The sequence below is a fragment of the Schistocerca gregaria genome, chromosome X, assembly GCF_023897955.1.
Source record: "Schistocerca gregaria isolate iqSchGreg1 chromosome X, iqSchGreg1.2, whole genome shotgun sequence".
Classification (NCBI taxonomy): domain Eukaryota; kingdom Metazoa; phylum Arthropoda; class Insecta; order Orthoptera; family Acrididae; genus Schistocerca; species Schistocerca gregaria.
Window position 1 is genome coordinate 761,931,611 of NC_064931.1, and position 23,334 is coordinate 761,954,944.

Below are 23,334 nucleotides of genomic sequence, written 5' to 3' on the forward strand. Positions count from 1 at the left end.
CAAAGCAATTCAAAGAGAGCCTACTACATTTGTTACTAGTAGGACTGATTGATACACATGGACAGTATTACAGAAATTCTCCAGGAACTCAAAAGAGAATCCCTGGAGGGAAGAAACTGTATTTTTTGTGAAATGCTATTGAAAAAATTTAGAGTACAGACATATGCAGTTGACTGCAGAATGATTTTACTGTTACCATGTGTGAGGACAGCAAAGACAAGACAAGATTAGGTAAATTAGGACTCATTTGGAGGCATATATGCAGTTGTTTTCCCTTCACTTTTTTCCCTTCACTCCATTTGTGAGTGGTACAGGAAATAAACTGACTATAGTCTGATCCATAAACGATGGCAGTCTGCGCAGGTCGAGGCACTGATGGGGAAATTGTGCCATTGCTGGTTCCAAGGTTGTAGTGTGCACGTACAGGCGCTTTGCACTTGAAAAAAGTGTATATCCTGTAAATTATGTCTCTCACTTGCTTATGTAGAATTTTTCGCTTACACCCATCATCAGCCATGATACCTCACAACAAATGGAATAAAAATTCACTAAATAACTTGCTGTTATGCTATTTAATACTCACACTGGTGACTGAATGCACAATGGCTGTTTGAGAATGCATGATAGCAGGTGCACAGAACAAGCCTAAACTCTGTCAGCATCGTTCATAACTCCAGTCACTTGCAGAGTATGCATGTAGATGTAGACTTATTGCTTTTATGTTTTGCCTTATAAGAGTTCTGCTCATGTTATCTCTACAGTTTTCTAATACTATTTTGTTATTAACCTGTCGATTTATTCTTTTTGTAAGCTCTTAATGCTAATACAACTATGCTACCTAGTGGCATGTTTTGGTAGCTAAGTTCTGTAACAGCGGCTCACCATCAGTTGAGGACCGAGGTTGAGAATTTACTCATGAGATGATCTTCTATGTATAAAGGCATTTTGTTTTATATGATTGTGAATTTTTCTTTTTTTCTTATATTTTTGCTCTTAATGTCTACTGTGTGTTACACTACTGCTCTCACGACTTTTATATTTCGTTTCACAGATATCCTTTTAACAAGGCTTCTGTTATTTTTAAGTGATCCGTTACAGCAGTGTATAAGAACTGCCCACAAAAATTTTAAGTAATTTCATGATGATAATTCCATATCCAAACATGGATGGAAAATATCTTTCATTTAATCCAGTGTCCTAAAATTAGCTGCGGACACCAGCATAAGAATAACTGAAAAAATGTAATTAATCTATGGGGGACATAGTTCACAGAACATTTGTTTGACTGATTCTTAAGTATCCATCTTTTTATGACCATACAGGTGAGATTAACAGAGGTTCATGTAATAAGCATAAAATTATATTGAGATGTTTATCCAATTCCAGTAGCAGATAGAAGGTATTGTGCATTATGAAGAGTTCTCCTCTTAAAAATCTGAGTGCCTACAAACCTCATATTACTTTTTCCCACACATATATCACAAAATTACAGATGATAAAAATGAGAAAGTTTGAGACCATATAGTATTTTTCCCATTACACGCCACATTTTCTGTCAGTACATATTATGTGTCTTTAATGCAGTGGTTTCCACAGCCTTCTGCATCTTCATAGCATTGATCATTGCTCATTTGTCCACCTGTAGATGTAGCTTCCCATTCAAGAGGTGAGAGGGTGCCATGAAATACTATCTGCTCATCTGTCCTCTTTGGACAGTGCTGATGGCAGAATGATGGTGACTCCTTATACCAGAAATCTTCAGCCTCCATAGCATATGATTTTTGTTCGAAATGTAAACAGTGACTGGGATCCAATCCTGGATACAGATTGGTTAAATTAGTAGTGAGCCACTGTACCTAGACCACAGTTAAACAGAATAAATAAGAGAATCAAAGTATTTGAGGTCTGGTGATACCCACCAATGCTGAAAATGAAGTGTACTGACAAGAGGAGGTTCTCTGTAGGATCAGCGAGGAAAGGACTATATGGAAAAAACTAACTAGAAGAAGAGAGAGGATGATAGGTCTTGTGTTAAGACATCCAGGAATAACTTCCATGGTACTAGAGAAGCTGTAGAGAGCGAAAATTGTAGGGGCAGACAGAGATTAGAATATATAGAACATATATTTGAGGACAGTTGTACAAGTGCTATCCTGATATGAAAAGATTGGCAGGATATTGTGATGGGCTGCATGAAACTTGCAAAATACTGATGGGCAGGGAGAGCAGAGTTTTGCATAAAACAACATTTCCTCCAACACGTTATTCTGAATGGAACAACATAGGGATAGGGTGTATGTGCAATGACAGTGGCACATGAAGTATCCTCCACAACACACCATAAGGTGACTTGGATAGTATGGATATAGGTGTAAAGGTTTCATAACATTTGTTTCTAATGGTAACTTCTGTTATGTAAACAAGCTAATGAGTAGTTTTGGAATTCTTTAATTGTTAGTGGTGTGCTGGTAGCACATACAGTGTGATGAATATTTTCCACCAGAGCTTAAAAGTTAATTGAGATAATTAATCTATTGTGCAACATAAGACTTGTGGGAGTAGGGTATTAAGCCGTATTAGTACCACTACCAAGCAATGTATGACATGGTTATTCATGAATTGTTTTATTCCATAGAGTGAATTTACAGAGCTTAGACACTGTTACAATGTCAAGAATGTGCTGCTAGTCCCTACTTTTTCTTCCCCAAGGATCCTTTCGCTGTTGTGTCAGGAGGGGTCTTGACCTCTTGAAGCTCTCAATGTTCCCATAGCCTATTTACAGATATTTGTTCTTCAGTATTCAAAAACTGATTTTTTTCTGATGGAGCCATTGTATTAATTTGGACTAATTATTTTTCAGCCATCCCAAACAAGCAGGCCAGTACAACAGTAAGCTCAACCGCAGCTACAACTGTTGTGACAACTACTCCCAGCTCAACCACTTTGTCTGCTTCAACCTCACAGAAGCCCACATCTTTCAAGGACTTAGATGCATCTACACACAATACAAAGTCTACTCCAAAGAAGACAAGTAAGTAAAAAAAAAATAGCAAAAATATGCTAATATCTCATACTATTACTTTATACATGGTTTATTTATGTATTTTTTAATTTACTGCTTATTAGCCTGATCAGATTAGGGCCTCATGGACATGTGTTGCAGCTGACCAAGAAAAACATGTACCAAACAAATGTTACATAACAACCAAAATATTAATAATAATAATTTTCATTATTAATAAGAATAATAATTGGTAATTATGATAATAATAGAGGTCATTAAGAATGATATTAATTAGTTTAGCACATTGGAAGTCATCAGAAGTGGAAGGGATAATGAAACAGAAGAAGATTGAAATGTGGCTGTTTCGAAAGGACATAATTCCAGTAGAGAACTCTGGCGACAAGAGGTGGGAAAAGTGATGAAGAAGGGTGGATTGATAAGAATGAGCTGTAGACAAATGTATGCAAGTTTGAAAGGATTTTAATTTAAATGGAGTATTTTGAGGAAGAGTGTTCCACAGTTGGGTTCCTGATACAGAAAATGCTTTAGAAAACATGACACTGTTATGTAGTGCTACAGAGAGGATTTTATTTAGCTGAGAACAAATATTTCTACCGTGCTGTTCATATAGTAGTGTAAAGGTTGAAGATAAGTGAGAGGAAGTACAATGATTGAGATGATACCGCAAATACAGGATATGATAATTGTTCATGGGCGAGTGTGATATGGTTGAAATAGCTTACATGATGAAAGTATTGCACACAAGCATTCATCCCCAGTTACAGCTGGCAGGAACTGTCAAATGAAAGTCTGTGGAGTGTAGGATCACCATAATCAAGAATGGTGAGTGTTAGTGACTCTGTGAGTTTTTTTTTAAGCTCAAGAGGAAATACTCTCATATTTTTCTGTCATGAATGAGGTGATACTGACACCTTCTTACAAATTGCAGTTGTGTAAGTGATGGTCCAGAATTACATTAAGTTATTTGCAGAAGTGGAAAAGGTTATTTCTGTGCCATTTAGTTGTTAAAGGTGTGAACACACGATTAACATATAATGAGAAAAATAATGGGCGCAGTACTGATCCTTGTGGACCCTTGATACTAAATTCCTCCATTGTGACATATACATGTTGTTGGCAGTACGTAAGGTATGAGTGGAACCATTGTACAACACTGGAAGCAATTTTTTGGCTTTCAAGTTTAGCAAGTAGAATAGCAAAGTCGACAATGTCAAAAAATTTGTAGAAGTTCAAAAAGGACTTAATGATTGCGTATTGTTTATCCATAGCTTGTTTCATTCAATCATTCACTTAAAAGAGCAATCATCATGCTGTGATTTTGCTCGAAACTTGACTGGTATTCACTTTAAAAGTTATACAGTGTTAAGTAGTTAGTAAGTTGTTTGGGAACTATGTATTGGACAATCCTGGTAGAATCCAGGTGGGCCTATAGTTGGAAGAGTGTTTGGCGGGTTCCATTTTGGGTAATTATGAATTTGGGGAAAAAAACTCATTGTATAAGTGGGTAAATACAAAACAATGTAACAGAAAACTATAAAAACAACAAATTATGCTTGAACAGGAATAAAAAGTAATAATGTAAATGGAAACAGTAAGAACAAACAGAGAAACATTGTAACTAAGATTATGTTACTAATGAATAAATGATAATTTGACAGTAAATTAATAAGCAGGATGAAAACCCTGTGAGAATAATGAAATTATAGTGAAATATAAAATATTTTAGTATTGGAAGTATGAAACTGAAATATAAGTTTGTAACCAGTAGTACAAGTAACCCCAAACAAACAAATGGTAATAACAGAATCTGTTTCAAGAAAAATACTACGTAATAAAATGTTTCTGAATGAAACAAAGTCCATTTTGAGCTCACAAAGCTTATGCTTGTAAGGTCTGTGTTGTTGCTCACTTATTTCTTAGCTGCAGCTGTCTTCACAATTATCCTACCATCTCAAGTCCACCCATTCAGCACTACACTCTTCAATATTTTCAACCTTTTAGATGAAAGTTCCTCTCCTATAGTCAGTCCTCACTTGGCTAGTTTCTTTTTTGTCGTAAAGACTTCAGGATGTTTCTGATAGGACATGAATTTCACTATGATAAGCCTGAGTTTTGCTGAGTTTCCCAACCTGTGACCCAATGTGTGGCTCGTATCAACATCAAATTCTGAAAAGTGTATGCCTAATTTTTCACAGACAGCTTTGAGGAATATGTGATCTGTATTTTACCCAGGTTCTTCTGGTACACTGAAGGCCCTGAGATTGTTGTGTCTCTCATTTGATTTCTCAGTGATCTGTTTTTCAAGCACATACACTTTCTGATTAGCATTGGTAAGGGCCTTCTGTAGGGCACTTACCTCGGCTGCATCAAGTTGTGTGGTGCTCTGTAGGGCACTAATCTCAGTCACATCAAGTTGTGTGAAATTCTGGATTTTCTTGAGCACTGTGGTGGAGGTGGAGTCAGTGATGGCTCACACGACCAGGTTGGGTATACTGGCAAGCTGCAGTGTGGCCATTACCTGAGAGCAGATGAGCTAGCTGATGTCTGCTAGGATGCGGGTCGAAGTGGCTTGCCTAGACTTCTGCACTGGTGACGTCGCTTGTGATGGAATCTCTGCACTCTCCTTGTCATCTGACCCTCATTTTCATGATACATGTGTGAAAGTGCAAACGAATACAGAGTAGCATAGTTAGAAACCCTCAACACATCATTTACAGAGATCATTCACAAAAGTGTGACTGCTATGGAACACCTTCAAACTTTAAGTAAACTGGTGAGCTGTAAGGAGCACTATTCAAAAGAGAGGTGCAGCTACATAGTGCTGCCTGGACAGACAATGCAATTCACCAGCCAAACAGCAATCCCAGCACTGTCTGTCCAACCAGACATTGTAGGTGCACAACCTTCCTTGCAGTCTGCTGTCACACTTAGAAGAATCCTTCACACACCAGGAATTTAAGGATGCAGCACATAGATAGGATTTGGGAAACAATGTTGGGAAAAACAGAACCTCTTACAATAGGTCTGCTGATATGTAAATCTCTTGAGTACACAGATTCCTTTATTACTGTTGGATCCTACGACAAGGAAGTGTAGCTGTTAATGGTGGATGCAGTTTATATTGTTTGTATACCTTTTTTCTTGTGTATAAAGTCAATTGTTTGAGGTTTGTTTGTGTATTATAATCCACTGCATATTGCATTGTGTCTTGTCTCACTCTATCCTTTTTCGTTATATTGTTGATTTTCCAATCTGGAGTTTCCATTGTTTGTCTCAATATCAACCATACAATTTTTATTTAGTCATTCCTATGTGGGTGAATATTTCTCTATTCATTTATCAAATCCCAGGAGAGTAATGTTCATTTTTTAAAATAATGTTGTAGGTGTCTTTGGGTGCACATAAACTACCATTGTCATAAACTGAATATGAAAGTTACTGACTGAGATTTACTAACTAATAACTGGCACTAATGGCCATCCACAATGTGCAGCTTGTCAGAAAACCAGCAACTGAACAATAATAAGTGTGCAAGGGTGATGATACTAATGTTTTAGACATGTGGCTTACATCATAAGAGACAAAACAGAGCTTCCAAACAACAGAGAACTCTCAGATTACCAGGTTTTGGTCAAGTCTTTTGAGTCTATTAGGCAAAATATTTTGCTCGTATTATTGCCATCCCTTAGATTGTGCAAATGTACAACATCTCATACACAATGTGCAATCAACCTGGAAAACCTGAGAGACCACAATAGAGAGAAATAAACATGGAGAACATTGTGTATGAACTAAATTCAGAAAATTCACATTAATGAGCCCCTTTGAAGAATATGGTGTCTCCCCCCCCCCCTCCCCCCCCCCCCCCCCCACACACACACACACACTCAGTCTGTACAATTGCTGCAGTGTGAGTCTCAGCTTCTGTTTAAATTTTTATATTGTTACATTCAACCCAAATTTGTCCAGAAGATTTTGATGTGATCGCTTAACAGAAATATTTTTCCTTTAGTGTTTGGTGAAGATAGTGACATCATTTCTGCACGAGGTCCACACATTTCTTTTGCACCTACTTGAAATTTTCCTGTTTAAAGGATGACTTTCCTGAATGCCATCTACAACAGAGGGGTAGCTGTTTCCCAACAAACTACCCATTCTCTGCTTTTCAGTCACTCACATGACTTCAGAAATCCCAATTTCGCACACTATGTCAGATTGTAATATCCACTTGCAGACTCCATTTTCTTTCTCTGTTTACACCAAACCACTCTACAGTTTCTACAAAATAACTGAAGTAAGGTACAGTATTGGAGATATTTGGAAACAATCCACAGTATTTTAGCATATGGAATTGCTTTCGCATTACTACTTCCCATTGTGAAGCACATCAACCGATTGATGTCAGTTGTTGCTATAGTTTCATTGCTCACTACCAAGTGATAACTACTATCAAAATATGACTGTTATAGTTGGTTCTAATTATAAGAAAATTCAAGACATCTGGTGTTTCTGAATGAATTCAGCTTTTGTTCATGTATTAGCAGTCTTCAAGTAAAAGCTAGTTTCTACATTCTGAGTTTCTTCAAAGAGGAATTCTGAAATATCACACAGATTTCCTCACCATAGAAGCTGGAGTTTCTGATAAAACATCGCTCCATGAGTAATGTATTATTCATAAAAATAAGTATAGTTGTCTGTGCAGTTACCTTAGAGGTAAAATTATTTATTGTTTTGCACTTCAACTTTCATCCAAAGTGTCTAAATTTATCAGCTATGATAAGAAATCACCACATATCTTAGAAGTAAATTTTCACTCAAACAAATGATTTTTTTAGTGTCACAATATAAACCATTAAAAACATAAATACACTCAAATATACACTCTGTTACATATATGTAATCCACTTTTCTTGTTTTTTTCGTGTTGCAGAGGATTACAATGATCATGAGAATGAAATCTTGAAGAATGAAGAGCTAACACTGAACAATGCTGCAAATAGTCACGGTGTGATGATTATTGTGAGTGGACTGCTTCCAGTCGTGGTTCGTCTAGTTGGGCGGTGAGGAGGCCTCAACATTCAACAGACTCCTTGTAATATAAGTGTACATTATTTATATGTGCCATTTGTGGCTTTTGACTGAATGAGGAAAGAACAATTTCAATCTGGCACTGCTGTGTCTCTCACTCTCTCTTTATTCTTTGTCCCAGCCCCTATTCCTGCTTCCTGTTCCCAGGCCTTTCAACAGACATTCCAGATCAAAGAACTGGCACCAAGCACAGAATTTCCTTTTCCTGGAATAATGTATGTACAGCCATTATAATGAATGAGAGAGTAAGTACTTGTTTTTTCCTTGTGTTAAATAGCATTCATCTGTCTATATGTATGTGGATGTGAGTGAAGCTGGAATCTTCATTTAGATTTGAATGGTATCTCATATGTTTTAATAAGCTTGAGCAGACCAATCATACAAACTTGTGTGTGACATTTATAATATGTGGTATAGTGATTGTGTAACCACTAACAGGGAAGTGAGAAAAACTTTAATAGTGTAAATTTTATTAGCCTTTGTTCCCATAGCTGCAGCTTGCAGGAAGAAATACATTCACTTTGGTTCCACTGTAGTATTTATAACAGTTTAATTTTATTTCTTGAACTGAACAGGTGTAACTGTGAATGGAAATCTCATTGTTAGATGCTTTTGCAGTTATAGTTGGAACTGATACTGTAGAATCTGGAAGCATAAATTATGAAGAATGTAACTAACATATTCCTTATTTATGAGGTCACCATTGCTTAGTGGTGTAAACGATGTTGTGTTTTAGAAATGAACATTTCTGTGTGAAAGTGCAGCTACTTGAAGAAGAATGCATGTTTAATGATGACATTGAATTTGTGCAGTTACATGAATGTGCACATTCACTCATGAGACAAGATGCATGTTGACTTTTTGAGAAGTATGTTGTGATAGTAACTAGTGAGTAGGTATATACTATTATAAAATGCCATTGTAAACAAAGTACTATTTCTTATAGTTGCCTTGTTACAGTGTATGAAATATTTTCTAGTACACAAATTATAGAGGGATGGTATTCACATAAAACCATAGTAAAATATCTGTAAATTACAATTTGGCAGTCAATTTTGGAAGCTTCTCACTTTAATGAATTGTTTGCTGTATGTTGCTGCATCCGCTGATATATTACAAGTGGTGCTTAGTCATAAACTGTCTTAGCTATTGTTCACCAAAGCGTTTGTTTACATTTACCTTGGTGCTCAGTCATTTCAAGCATATGACCTGGGCACAGAAATAAGGCTGTGATCTTTAGATACTGTGGTAGAAAATGGTTTTCAAATCAAATTTTTCATTGAAACATTCCTAAGTGGGTCCGATTGTGAGGTAAATAAATCTTTAACCCTGCCATAATTTTACTGTTGGATTTGTGCCTTAAAATATCTGAGCTCTACCCATGTTTCTGAATTTCATATGCTACATATATTGCCCAGGCCAAATGCTTTACAATACAGTGCAGCATTAGACATTGATAAAAATCAAAAAGGAAAGAACTGTGAAAAACCCACTCCCTTCAGTTTCAATATGATTGGGTGTAATGTAAATATTAAACATTTGTGATGTTGCTCTTAATATTTTATTGCTTGTCAATTTATTTCTTATGTCCTGCTAGTGTGATTATGTAGTGCTCCATTACTTTTTCCTTCTTTCTCTTTTCTTTCTTTTTTATACTTTTACTTGGAGAGAGTTTAAGAAAAATGACAATACAGGAAAGAGAAGCATATAATTTCTGGTGAAAACACTGATTTTTGTAATGTCAGTGTCCATACGTATTGTTGTTCTCAGCTAGCAACATGATACTGCAGACATTACCATGGAAAAGTCATCAAGAGACATGAAAGCTGAGAATCTAAATTAAATTCTATTGTAGTTGAAACAACCATTAGTTGTGCTTTGTAATTACATGTATATACGGTATATAAGTATTTAAGTGCCATAAATGGACGTGTTTGCTGTACATTTTCCTCCTTTCACATGAAACATTATTTCAGTGAAAATATGTTATTCAAAATGTATAGTCTTATATCAGAGTAAGTGACTAAAATATCTACCTGTATGGTTTTGTCAACAGAAAATAATGTAGATCAAACTCCTGGAGCACAGCTACAGCACTCTTGGCAGCTGAGGTACTTATTTTACAAATTAAAAGCGAAAAAATAAAGTTAAGCTGATGAGATACTAATTCAACCTAGATATGTCAGAGTCAACATATGAGAACCTTATATCCATTACTACTATTCTTGCCATCCAGCAATGTGGGCAGACCAAGGAGCATGTTTTCTTGTCTTGACCCACTATCACTAGTGCACAAAATAATTGGTAACCTTTATAACATATTGTGCATTCAGTGCCTTTGAAATTAAAGTATCGAGGAGATGTGGTTATTGGCCAGCATTGTCACAATACAATGTTTCAAGCAAAAGATGGGCCAGGAAAGTACTGAGTAATTATATGAAATGCTTTGTGTACTTATATTTTAAGATTTAAGCTAAAATAATTGAGCTCAAAGTCCTAAGATTTTCTTTGTATTACTGACCCATCTTTTGTTTGATGAACTTGGCCATATCTTGCCTACGTGTTTTGTGAATATATTGCTCATGTCATGTCAAGACAGTCTATATGCAATGGAATTGATGTCGAGACATTCATAAGTCAAGCTCTGTCTGTCTTAGACTTCAGTAATATAGCTGAAAATGTACTTTTTGATTTTTACATCATTAACATAATTCTGACGCTTCATCAAAACTGACCTGTTTGAACTATGTACTTAGACAAATATCTTTTAAGTGTATAGATATAATTCACCATTTCTTGCTTTTCGAATTCCAACTGCGCATCTGCCAGGAACTAATGGAAGGAACTGTCATGGAGTCTAAAAGCATCTGCTGTTTATTTTTTCTGTTCTGTTATACAGACTTTTCACTTCTGGTCTTGGTTTTATCCTCTTGAGTTTATTTCCATAATTGCCAAAATACTGTCGCTGCATGCCTTCACAGATGTATAAATATTACACTGACACTACAGGATATGTCCAATATTTCAAGTCTTGTCTTGATCTATTAAATACTGAAAAGCTCCAAAGTAATTCATTATTTCACTAGTCATTCATTCCATGTTGTGCTCTGCTGAGCTTTTCATTCATGTTAATGAACAGTATTCACCATGTACTTAAAAGCTACTAACTTCATCATCTTTCCGAAACAAGTATTGTATGAAAATGATTGCCTTGTACTCTAAGTTGCAGAGCCATATTCTCTGCAATAACAAGAGACGGTGGCAAAACTGGTTTCTTTTTCAGGATATGTATTAATGAAAATTTCAGTATTTCAGGATGTAAGTTGTTAATGAATGTGTTGCAAGAAAGGTATAGTGACATGTATTGTGTACTGCCATTCAAACCAAATAATTATACACCTATGACTAGTAGGGTTTTTTTTAATGACATACACAGAATTCTGGTTTTAAAATTGTAATGCCTATGACTCTTTTTTTTAATTTACCAGAGTACCTGTACATTCCAAAATACTTCAATAACATCCAGAAACATAAGCTCATCTGTTTGATAAGTATCATAAAATATTAAATAGTTTTGTATTTAAATTATTACTTTTATAGATTAAATATGTGAAGCAGTGTCATTTTTAGAAGTACTGCACTATTAATAATTCAGTGATAACAGTTTTTTAAAATGTTATAATTTTGCATTGGTTCTAATTTATGGATTTGTAATTGTTTCGGAAATTCATAGACTAAAACTTAGATCATTACACAGATATTAGTTTACAAAATTGCAGATATTTATTCTACATCTCCAGTGGTTTCTTGGATATGAGAATGAAGATTAAACATATTTTTGTAAGTCTCCTTAAAAATTTTCTTAATCTAGAATCAGAGTGATTCCTCTGTATATATATTGTGAATAAATCAAAACAAGCTTATTTACATAACTGATATAAGTTCAACAGACTATGAGCATAGTGCTCAAATCAAAATTACAGTGTTGCAGTTTTTGTTTAATGTGTGATACTCTACTAAAAGTCGTAGTATTTGGTTCATTGCTGCTGTTAGCTGTCTACATGTGTGCAGAGAAGCATGCACATATATGGGTGTGCACAGAAAATCTGCACGTGCATACTCACTTCACCCATAATCACATGCACACACACATAGACTCACCTAACTGGGATGTGGGGAAAGGCCATTGAGCCAAAGTATGTTGAACAATTGCATAATTGGGCCTACTTTCTGTCTCTCTTTCCCTTTCTGTCTGTTTCAGTGGTGTGTGTGTGTGTGTGTGTGTGTGTGTGTGTGTGTGTGTGTGTTTGTGTTTGTGAGTGAGAGATAATATTTTTGTTTCTTTGTGTATATTGGTGGTATAGCATGTGTGAGCATGTACATTGATGTATATGTTAGTGCTTCTGCACTTGTGTGAGTGTGAAATAAATGTGTATTATGTAGAAAATAGAAATAGACTTTAACCCATTCTAAAACCTCTCATCAGCAAAGCCTATTTATTGAACAAAACTTTACCAGTGTTTACATGCTCATGACTCAACAACTTGTCTTGAAGCTGTTATTGATGAAAACCAATACCATTACAGGAATTTCATTTATGTATTTTTACATAGCCCTTTCTGTATTCCAGAACATTTTCCTGTTTGAACTGAAACTGCTGTAGTGTACAGCAGCAGTTAAGTTCATTTTAAGGTAAATGACAGTCCAGCATACCAAAAACTTGACAATATTTTGATCAGTGTAGAGCTGGTGTACACTTTTAAAGTTTAGTTCTGCTCAAATACTGAGTTATTTCCCCCAGACAGCAGTTTTAAAGATATTACATGCACAGTAGATTATCAAGTTGGTGTCTGTAAATGAAACACAGCTGTATTATCTTTATGTCTTTGTTGTGTGATGATCTTGTGTCATATAGATTTCTGGCATGTGTAACAGGGTTACTGATACGCATATTTTCAGCCTTTTTCATATACTTTGTTATAAAACGCTTATTTATGTTTACTTAAGCACTGGATTTTTTTGAGAACTATGTTTAATTGGTAGCACTATTTTCAGAATATGGCATTTTTGTGAGATGTAAAATTTATTATTTTATGAAATCATGTGCTAGTTGTGTCAGTGCAATTCTGCAGACCATAAATTGATAACTTCAGTTATTTTTTCAGTGATTTAAAACAGTGTTATACTATTGAAATCTGTGTAATAATATGGCAGTTGTGCATCTGTCTTGATACACATATTTTCATAGGATAAGCATACATTTAATTCTATTGGTAATCATCTCTTCATTGATTATTTTAGAACTCCCAAGAGTAAAATTTCAATTACTGTGTGGTTCCTGCTCAAGCACTCAGTTTGTAACAGCGTTACACATTGGAACAAATAATCATCTTTTTAAAGTTCTTGCTATTGTTAGGACCTTCCTTTATTCTGTACACTTTCCTATGTTTCTGTTGTACAGAAATTACAAATGAGTATAACATATTATGTATTTTTTAAATAAGCAAGCTTACAATAACAAATGGGTTCTTATTCACGGCCTAAACATGAGACATTTTCTTCAGTTAATTTTGATGTGGTTTATCAATGCTTCTGATCCAAGTTGCTGAGCAACATTGTCTGAATATAAAACATTTCCTTCACCTGCACAGTATAACTAGAAATAACATCAGTGGATGAACTGAGTTCTCTCCTTCCCTAAGTGCAGATTTAACAGTGTGTGTTAAAAATTATTTTCATTTGTAAGTGATGTACATTGCAACTCTGTTTACATTAACACATATCATTCAGGATTTTTAACCCAATTAGTTTCCCTGCTTAATGAATTATCCACTGCACATCATCGAATAATGGAACATATTTATTTTTGTTAATGTAACAGAGAGTTATGACAATGATTTACTGTATAAATGCAATGAGTACATATTATTTGCACTTGACATGAACAGTTAGGTTTATAAAATGTTTCGTTACTGCTGTCACGTTCTGATGTGTATGCAAAAGTGTATTTGAGAGTTTAGACATTTTCATGTGTGAATAACCTCTCCGGACCTGGATTCAATCCTGGATAGGAGTGGGGATTTTTCCTCATTCCAGCCCTCCAATAAGCCCACAGGGTCACATAGCCTGCTATCAAATGAGAACCAGTGATCTTTCCATCTCCTAATGCCATGGAGAAGAAAGGTTGCAGTCTGCCTGCAATCAGACCAATAGCCCAGTCATGGGCTTGAGCCACAGATTTTACTTCACTTTTTAAATAAACATTCCGACAAGGAAGAATACTCTTTCTAAGGTCTGTTTCTACTCTGTATACAAATGAACTGTTTTATTATTATTACTATTATTGTTATTTTAAAGAATTCAGTTTCCACATGGTTCTAAACAAGAGGTTTGTACTTTTCTGGCCTAATTTTTTACAAATTCAATGCATCACAGATGGAGGTGATGAGGGAATTGTTTTGTATTTTGTAATCTCATGTTGAACATGAAATACAATAAACCTGCTATCACTATCATTATGCATGAAACAACGGTTCCATTGTTTACTATCTTCCAAGACCTAGTACAAGCCACTTATAAATTACTACATTCATAGAGTTTTACTGTTATATTTAGCCAATGCTGTCCTCAGAATAAATGCACTGTCAATTACATATATGTTTCCAATAGAAATGTTTTTTTCAATACACATAATAAACAGTGAGGATTTGAGGAAATTCATTGTGATCAATTACTTTGGTCATTCTTTATTACACACAGAAAATTTAGGTCTGCAATGATTGTGCTGATGTCAACTAGTTGTTGTAAATCAGCTGTTCAAAAAGGTTAATTATTTCATCTGTCTGTTTAATGTTTATAGAGATATATATATAATGTATTTCCTTACAAAAGTACTCATCAGACTGTATACATAAAAAAAATACAGTGATCTGATATATGTGTGCAGAAGTGTAGTGGATTTGTCAAATGGTACAGTGGATGTTTTTCCTGTTATTTATATTCAGCACCTTTGTCACTATACACCATAATCCATGATGGGAAATATTTTATAACTGACTTTTGTACAGAATAAAATATAATTATTGTAACGTGAGTCAGAATTGATTTTTAATTTTCTCTGTCCTTACTAATCCCTCATAGAGCTGACATTGTTTCATCCTGCAATGGCTTAAACATTAAAATACGTTAAAGAAGCTGTATATAAATCAGAAGAGACTCTCTCTACATTTCACTTGTATCAAAATTATAAGAATACTTCTGTAACTCTATTATAATAGATAACAAAGAAGTAAAATATGATCTTCTGGTATGGTTTTGACAATAAATATGACAAATATAAAAATTTGCAAAGTATTCAATTCAGGTAAGGCTTTCTACTTTTAATTTGCTGTAATATACCACACAGAGGGGAGGGGGGAATAATAATGATGATGCCAATTGACTTTCATTTTAAGTTCTAAGGACATAACCTACATAACTAATACCAAGCAATATATTTTTCATGGCCATTACAGTATTTAACATATGGAGGAAGCATTACACTACTTTCCAATACAATGAAAGCAAAATATTTTTCCTTCCCTGTGCAGTACAAGGAATAATTGTGGTTAGATGCTTAAAAGCCAGCATTTTAAGCAGGTGAGTTGTTGTTGAACCACGGTGCAGTGATGATTGACTCATGCACCGAGTTGTTGTCATGCTGACACAGAAAAGTACAGATTCCAAACTGTATGAAATTTGCTATTGCCCAAACAATTTTAATTGTGCCACTAGCCCAAAGTTTTGATCTAAGTTCAAACCATGAAACAGTCACAGACACACCAGGTACACTAAATTTCCCTGTACTCACATCATATACCCCGATAAATATTGTGTGTCAGACATCTGCCTGGTCACACATTCATGTCACTTCAACATCAAACACTGTGACCCACACTCTTGTAAAAACTAGTTCCTATGTTCCTCAGATCAATAATGTAATTTTTTAAACTACTATATTTAATTACTCTTATTGTTGTAACCAGTAGGGTGTGAGCAGCAACACCATAATGAAAACAGTCATATGACCTCTGAACAGATCATTCTTTCACTGACCTCTGAACTGTAATTGCTTTCACTGACCTCTGAATTGTAATTGCACTTTACAGTGGCTATCAGTGTTATATGATAGTTTACTTGTGTAGCTCACTTCAGAGTCCTGGCAATCTCCCTTAGTTAATTTATTGGACCTACTGGACCTATGACTGAGTATAGTTTTTTGTGTTTCTATTTGCCATTAATATCTTAAACACTGCACCTGGGTACATATAATTGCTATAAAAAGCACTGTGATGAAATACCTATGCTAGCATTATGTCTTTTGTACCATTGGACAAATAACCTGTATCCCACTGAGTATGATCAATGGGACTTTTAGTGTACAAAATGCTACAACAGCTGTATCAGTAATCTGATGGTTTATGTTCCAGTTTTGAACTACTTTATTACTGCAAGTGGAATGAACATTTGGCAGGTGAACCTACTCATTGAACAATAAATTTTCCACATTTGTCTACTGTGTGTTTAGTTTAATTTCTGTTGAAGAGAAAACAGTTTGAAATTTATATTCTTTTTGGGAGAAAATGTAAACTATGAAACAGATCTCACCTAGACACACAATTACATTCCCTCCTCTCATTTGGGCAAAACCAAGAAAACATGACAGATTACTACAGTTTAGGGAACAAACAAGACGGTGAAATGTTTAAGACACTGGACTCAGAATTAAGTACATAAATACACAGAGGTGACAAAAGTCATTGGATACCTCCTAGTACAGTGTCGGACCTCCTTTTGCCCAGTGTAGTGCAGCAGATCAATGTGGCCTGGACACAACAAGTCTTTGGAAGTCCCCTGCAGGAATACTGAACCATGCTGCCTTGTAGCCATTCATAATTGTGAAAGTGTTGCCAGTGCAGGATATTGTGCACAAACTGACCTCTTGGATGTCTCATGCAATCTGGGTGACCAAACCATTCACTCAAATTGTCCAGAATGTTCTTCAAACCAATAACAAACAAACATTGCCCGGTGACATGCCACATTTACATCCATAAAAATTCCAACGTTCTTTGGGAATGTGGAAATACATGAATGTTTGCAAATGGTCTCCAAGCAGCCGAACATAACCATTTACAGTCAATGATTGGTTCAATTGGACCAGAGGACCCAGTCCTATCCATGTAAACACAGTCCACACCATTATGGAGCCATCACCACCTTCCACATTGACTTGTTGACAATTTGGATCCTTAGCTTCATGTGGTCTGTGCCATTCTTGAATCCTACCATGTGACCAGGCCACAGTTTTCCAGTCATCTAGGGTCCAAGCTATATGGTCACGAGCCCAGGAGAGACACTGCAGGTGATGCGCTGTTAGTGAAGGCGCTTGTCAGTCGTTTGCTGCCATAGCCCACTAACACTAAATTTTGCCACCCTATACAAATGGATACATTCGTCATACATCACACATTGATTTATGTAATTATTTCACACAGTGTTGCTTGTCTGTTAGCGGTGACAATGCTACGCAAACACTTTGCCCTCAATCATTAAGTGAAGGATGCTGGCCACTGTGTTGTCCATGATGAGAGCTAATGCCTGGAATTTGGCATTATTGTCACACTCTTGTCACTGTGAATGTCAGAAACTGAATTCCTGAATGATTTACAAAATTGAATGTCCTATACATGTAACTCTAACTACCATTCGGTATTCAAAGTCTGTTAATTCGCTCATGTGGCTTGATCTTATACCTTGTGTACACGATACTGCCAGCATTTGTATATGTCGCTATCCCACGACATTTGTCACCTCAGCATAAATGTAAAAAAAAAACCATCAAACACCAAACCAGATGTTTCTAATGTCACAACTGATATTGGAAGTAAAAAAAATGCAGTCTGATCCTCCTTTGCTTGGAGGTTTTGCAACTCTCTCTCTTAATCAACAAGAGAATGTGCATCAATGGAATCAAAGCTGTCGACTACCTGAAAATGGTTTGTTAAATGGATACAAGCAACCAGTTATTACTGTACATCAGAAAAATTTCACCCATGTCTACCAATTAGTCACTTTTGTTTTGTTTTATATAACAATGAAATTTATAGAACATCTGTCTTTCTCAACTGAAAAACAGTTTGGAATTACCAGCCAGAGAGAGAGAGAGGGAGTATAATGATTATCTTAATCAGAATGAGATTTTCTATCTACAATGTGTTCAGATCATCCGGACCGAGGCTCGAACTCCAACCTTTTGCCTTTCACAGGTAAGAGCTCTACCAAATGAGCTACACAACCACAGCTCATGACCCGTCCTCACAGCTTTACCTTGTCTCTTTCCTTCCAAACTTCACAGAAGCTCTCCTGTGAAACTTACAGAACTGGCACTCCTGGAGGAAAGGATGCTGTGGAGAAATGGGTTAGCCACAGCCTGGGGGATGTTTCTAGAAGGAAATTTTCAATATGCAGCAGAGTGTGTGGTGATATGAAACTTCCTCACAGATTAAAACAGTGTGCTAGATCAAGATTCAAACTCAGGACCTTTGCCTTTCACGCGAAAGTGCCAGGAAGTTTCGTATCAGCACACACTCTGCTTCAGAGTGAAAATTTCATTCTGGAAACATCCACAGGCTGTGGTCAAGTCATGTCTCCACAATATCCTTTCTTCCAGGAGTGCTAGCTCTGCAAGTTTCACACGAGAGCTTCTGTGAAGTTTGGGAGGTAGGAGACGAGGTACGGGTGGAAGTAAAGCTGTGAGGACAGGCTGTGAGTGATGCCTGGGTAGCTGGGTAGCTGGGTCAGTAGAACAATTGCACGCAAATGGCAGAAGGTCCTGAGTTCGAGTCTCGATCTAGTACACAATTTTAATCATCCAGGAAGTTTCATTATGTTAATATGTAATATTCTATGAGTGATACCTAAGGTATAAAATGTTGGGCAATATGTTGCTAGTGGATTGTGAGAGAACAGAGAGAAAATAAACTGGGGGACAGAGAGCAAAGGATAGTGGAGGTGAGCTGTTGGGTGATGGGTGTAAATTCCACTGACCACATTAGAATATGCCTTACCATCTAACTGTAGCACTTTTTAGAGTTTGTTACATGTGTTGTGTGAAACACGAATGTAAGATATTTGTAATCTGCATGCAGTGTTGATGGATAATAATGGTTTGTGTAAATGTGTTTTGTAAACTACCACAAAGGAAATGGCTAAAATTAAAAAGTGCATCCCTTCAAAAAACACACACTCTATTTCAACCACTAAATTCTGTCAGACTTCACATCACTCTACACCATTACAACTATTCATTCAGATCCTGAGTCTGGCAACTCCACAACCAGTGCTTCTACTGCGCAGAGGGGCACCATCATATGAGAGACGCAGTACAGGGTATTTCAGGTAAGTACAGTGAGATATGATGGATGTGCATGTCTTCACCAGCAATCTTGCTAAGTTCAGACAAGCTATCACCAATAGGTTCTGTTGTAACGGCGACTGGAATGGTTGCGGGGTTGAAGTGTTGGAAAACGTGGTGGGATCTGTGGAGCGGCCCGCGAACAACAACACAACGGGAGAGGATGGCCACAACCAATGAAGGACAGAATGAACAACAACAAGATCGAAACAACAGAGTAACAAGAAAACCTAACAACCATGTCCACTTGTACACAGAACAAGAAAGTAAATAAGCTGTCTAAGGCAAGGTGATGTGTCCAGATCCGTACGCAAGGTTAGACTGGCTGGCTGAGCGAGAGGCAGGCGCTTAAGTACTCTATCGCAGATGCTGCTATTAGCCACTGGAACCACGTGTTCCACTGTGACGCCCTCACACTAAATGCGGGCCAGGAGGCGGGCGCCATCACAGCTTACAGCGCGATGGTGCAGAGACCTCTAGGGGTCTTCAACGTCCATGACATCTGGCGGGATTCAAATTCCGTGGCGCACAGTACCAGAGGTTCTGTGACCGGTCTTGCTCATGCATGGAGATTGTTAAGAGTTTTGAAAGGACCCAGGATTAATGCTCTGTACTGCTGGTTGGCTTTTTTCCCCTTTTTTAAGTCAGTAAGGAAGCAAAGATCCTAGACAATAGCTGCAAGGAGTCTAATGAAGACTGTATCTATTTAGAGAACAAAATAAGGCAAATAACAATGGAAAACTTGCATATGCTTGGCCAATCAGCAGAGCACATGTGCTAAGTAAGTCACATGAGGTATCTTCGACTTTGACATCTTTGATCCTAGAACACCTTTTGTTTGTTCCAATGTTTTCCTCACTAATTAGTTGTAGAAGTACAGTAGAAACATGCTAATCTGACCTCAGAGGGTGGACTCTCCACTTAGTCCTGTCCAATCATCCCATTTCTGGAGTTTGTTAGGGCTTTTTGATGACTCATCATCTGTAATAGGGATCAATAGGCAGTTGACTGTTGATAAGTGTGATAGTTTGATAAGTTTTAGTACCAAATAACGTGTTTCTAACTCAATCAGTAAGTGTTATTGTGCACACATTTGTTTCATTAATTCATAGCAGTGTTCTTCTTACATATTAGAGTGTGTGAAATTAAATAATGATATCAACTGAAGATAAACGTGTGACACTCTTTTTGTGGAGAAATTGAAAGTGCTTGGAAGGTTAGATGAGTCTCTTTGAAACATTGCAAGTGAAATAAGGATTGCGTTAACAAGTGTTTAAGACTTGAGAAAAACAGGAAAACTCTTGAAAGTCATAATATGGCAACGGACAATGAGAAAAGACTGAAAATATGTAAGGCTTTGAAGAAGCCTAAAAGTGAAATTATTTGTGGGCGTGGTCTGAACAGTAGAGAAGGAAAGGAACTCTGTTGTCTGGACCAATCATAAAAGAAAAGGCACTGGTTTTGTATAAAAAAATTAGATGGAGATAATCAAAATGATAAGTTTACAGTGAGAGAAGAATGGCTACAATGGTGGAAAAAATGGCATTCAAAATGTAATTATTTTTGGAGGAGAAACTGTCTGCTAATGAAACAGTGCCAATGAATTTGTTCCAGAATTTAAAAGCTTAGTTAAAAGAGCTTAAGCTGACCCCTGGTCAAGTGTATAACACTGATGAGTCTGGCTTAAACTACAAAGTGCTCCCTACAAGAACTCTTGCTGCACAAAATGAGTCTGTAACATGTCAAAACTTGCCAAAGGTAGAGTAACTATTTCTCTCTGCAGTAACACTAATGGCAGCCACAAGATACCATTGTCTGTGATTGGAAAGGCAAAAAGCTTAGAGAATTTCAATACATTAATATAGCATCACTACCTGTACTCTAACATAACCAGAAGTCAATGTGGATGGAATGCAGCCTCTTCAAGGAATGGTTTTATCACCATATCAGCCCTGGGGGAAAAAAAAGGTCTACAAATGTGCCATATTGATACTCGACAATGTGACATCTCCGCCATCTGAAGACAAAATTGCAAATGGTGAAACAAAAGCTTCATTTCCTCCTGCCAGTCCAAACCATGGACCAGGGGATCACTGGGTGCAGGAAGAGGCAATATTGTTGAAAATATATTGGATCAATTTTAGAGGACACAAGATGGCAGCAGATTATTTCAACTAATCAAATCAATAAATATAAATCCAAACAACTGATAAAGCTTGATAAGAAATTTCAGCATCAATGCTTGAAAAAGCATGGCACAAACTGTGGCCAAAAATGAAGGTGAAACATCAAAATAAATGAGTGAAGAGAATCAAGATGAAACAGCCATGAAGTGATGAAAGTTAAGACACAGACACACCAGTGATTTTTATGAATTTGCAAACCTTATAACCAGATGGTGAGCCCAGCGACATACATAAGTGGATCAGTACAGCTAGCATTGATTGCATGACAGAAGAAGAATTACCTGGTGACCAAATTATTGACACGGTAACTCGAACAACTGATGAGAATGAGAGAGATGATAACAATGAAGAGAATCAACCTCTGGCTCAAGTACTGCATATAGATGCTAAAAATACATTTGATGTAGCCTTCAGTACATTCAACAAAGCTCTACGTCAACCACAAAAATATTTTGTGGTTTAGGAAATGGTGGAACATTGGGGTAAAATCAAGGTTGTCACCTGCTAAGCAAAAGAACATTCCAGACAGTTTTTTTCTGCTTAAGAACAGAACATATTTCATCATGTGATTTCTCAAGTTTTAAATAGTTTAATGCAAATCAGTTGTGCGAATACAGTACTGAATTAAGTTATGTAAGTTTTTAAATTTCACTCACAGTAGCATTAGCTTACTGTATAACACAGACATATTTTATAGTAGAGGCAGTACTGTGTGTTCTAATTTTTGTGTACGATTTTTTTGTGTTGACACTTTCTTTTCATTTTGTTACTGTTTTATCACCAAACAATATTGCAGACAGTATTTCCAGTTGAAAATTAAAGTTGTGGTGTACTGCATCATGATGTTATGGGGTAATATGTGTGTTCCTCTGATAATCTGACCTTACACACACACACACACATATACACAAGTTGAGTATCCTCAGACACAGGATAATGACTGTATCATAAGTTGGAAGAGCTGGAGATATTAGAAAGAAGAATATTATGGAAATCCATGGGTCCAACTCTGGTTGAAACTGGCTGGAAGCTTCGGAGCACCAATAAAATCTACAAAAAGGTGGAGAAAATCTTGGAGATCATGTAAAAGAGGAGGTTATCATTTCTAGAAGACCTGTACAGAATGGACAAAACCCGACTAACCAAAAGGATATTCGACTACCTGTGGAAAAAGAAGACAACAACAACATGGATTAAGGAAGCTCATAGATTTGGAAAGGTTCAACATTCAGGAAGTTCAGATGTTAAATAGAAATACATTTTGGACCGTGATTCAAAATGTGGAAGGATTTCGAGTCAAAAGAACTAAGAAGACTAGGAGAGCCTGGACAGATGAACAGATGCAACAGCACATTGTCCATATAAAGGAGTACTGGACAAAGAGGAAACTTCAGAAGAAAGAAAAAACAAAAACAAAAAAAACTGAGTCACCATTCCTTCACAGTAAATAGTAAATGGCATGTTGGATGTTCAGTGCATCACATTGTACTATGAAACTGTATTCTTGAGTGACACGGGTATTTTATGTTATATTTTTACCAGCCCCTACTCTTTTTTCTTTTTTTTTTTGCTGGCAAATA

The 23,334-nt window shown here is 36.4% G+C and overlaps 1 protein-coding gene across 1 annotated transcript in view; it reads left to right on the forward strand.

Annotated features, from left to right (window-relative positions):
* The window catches only part of LOC126297815 (ephrin-B1), a 488,049-nt gene extending 472,843 nt beyond the window's left edge, over positions 1 to 15,206 (forward strand). Inside the window, exons 5-6 of the mRNA XM_049989041.1 lie at positions 2,861 to 3,031; positions 7,956 to 15,206. Coding sequence (XP_049844998.1) covers positions 2,861 to 3,031; positions 7,956 to 8,089 — 305 coding nt within the window. The 3' untranslated portion in view covers positions 8,090 to 15,206. The remainder of the gene's footprint in view (positions 1 to 2,860; positions 3,032 to 7,955) is intronic.
* Positions 15,207 to 23,334: the final 8,128 nt, after the last annotated feature.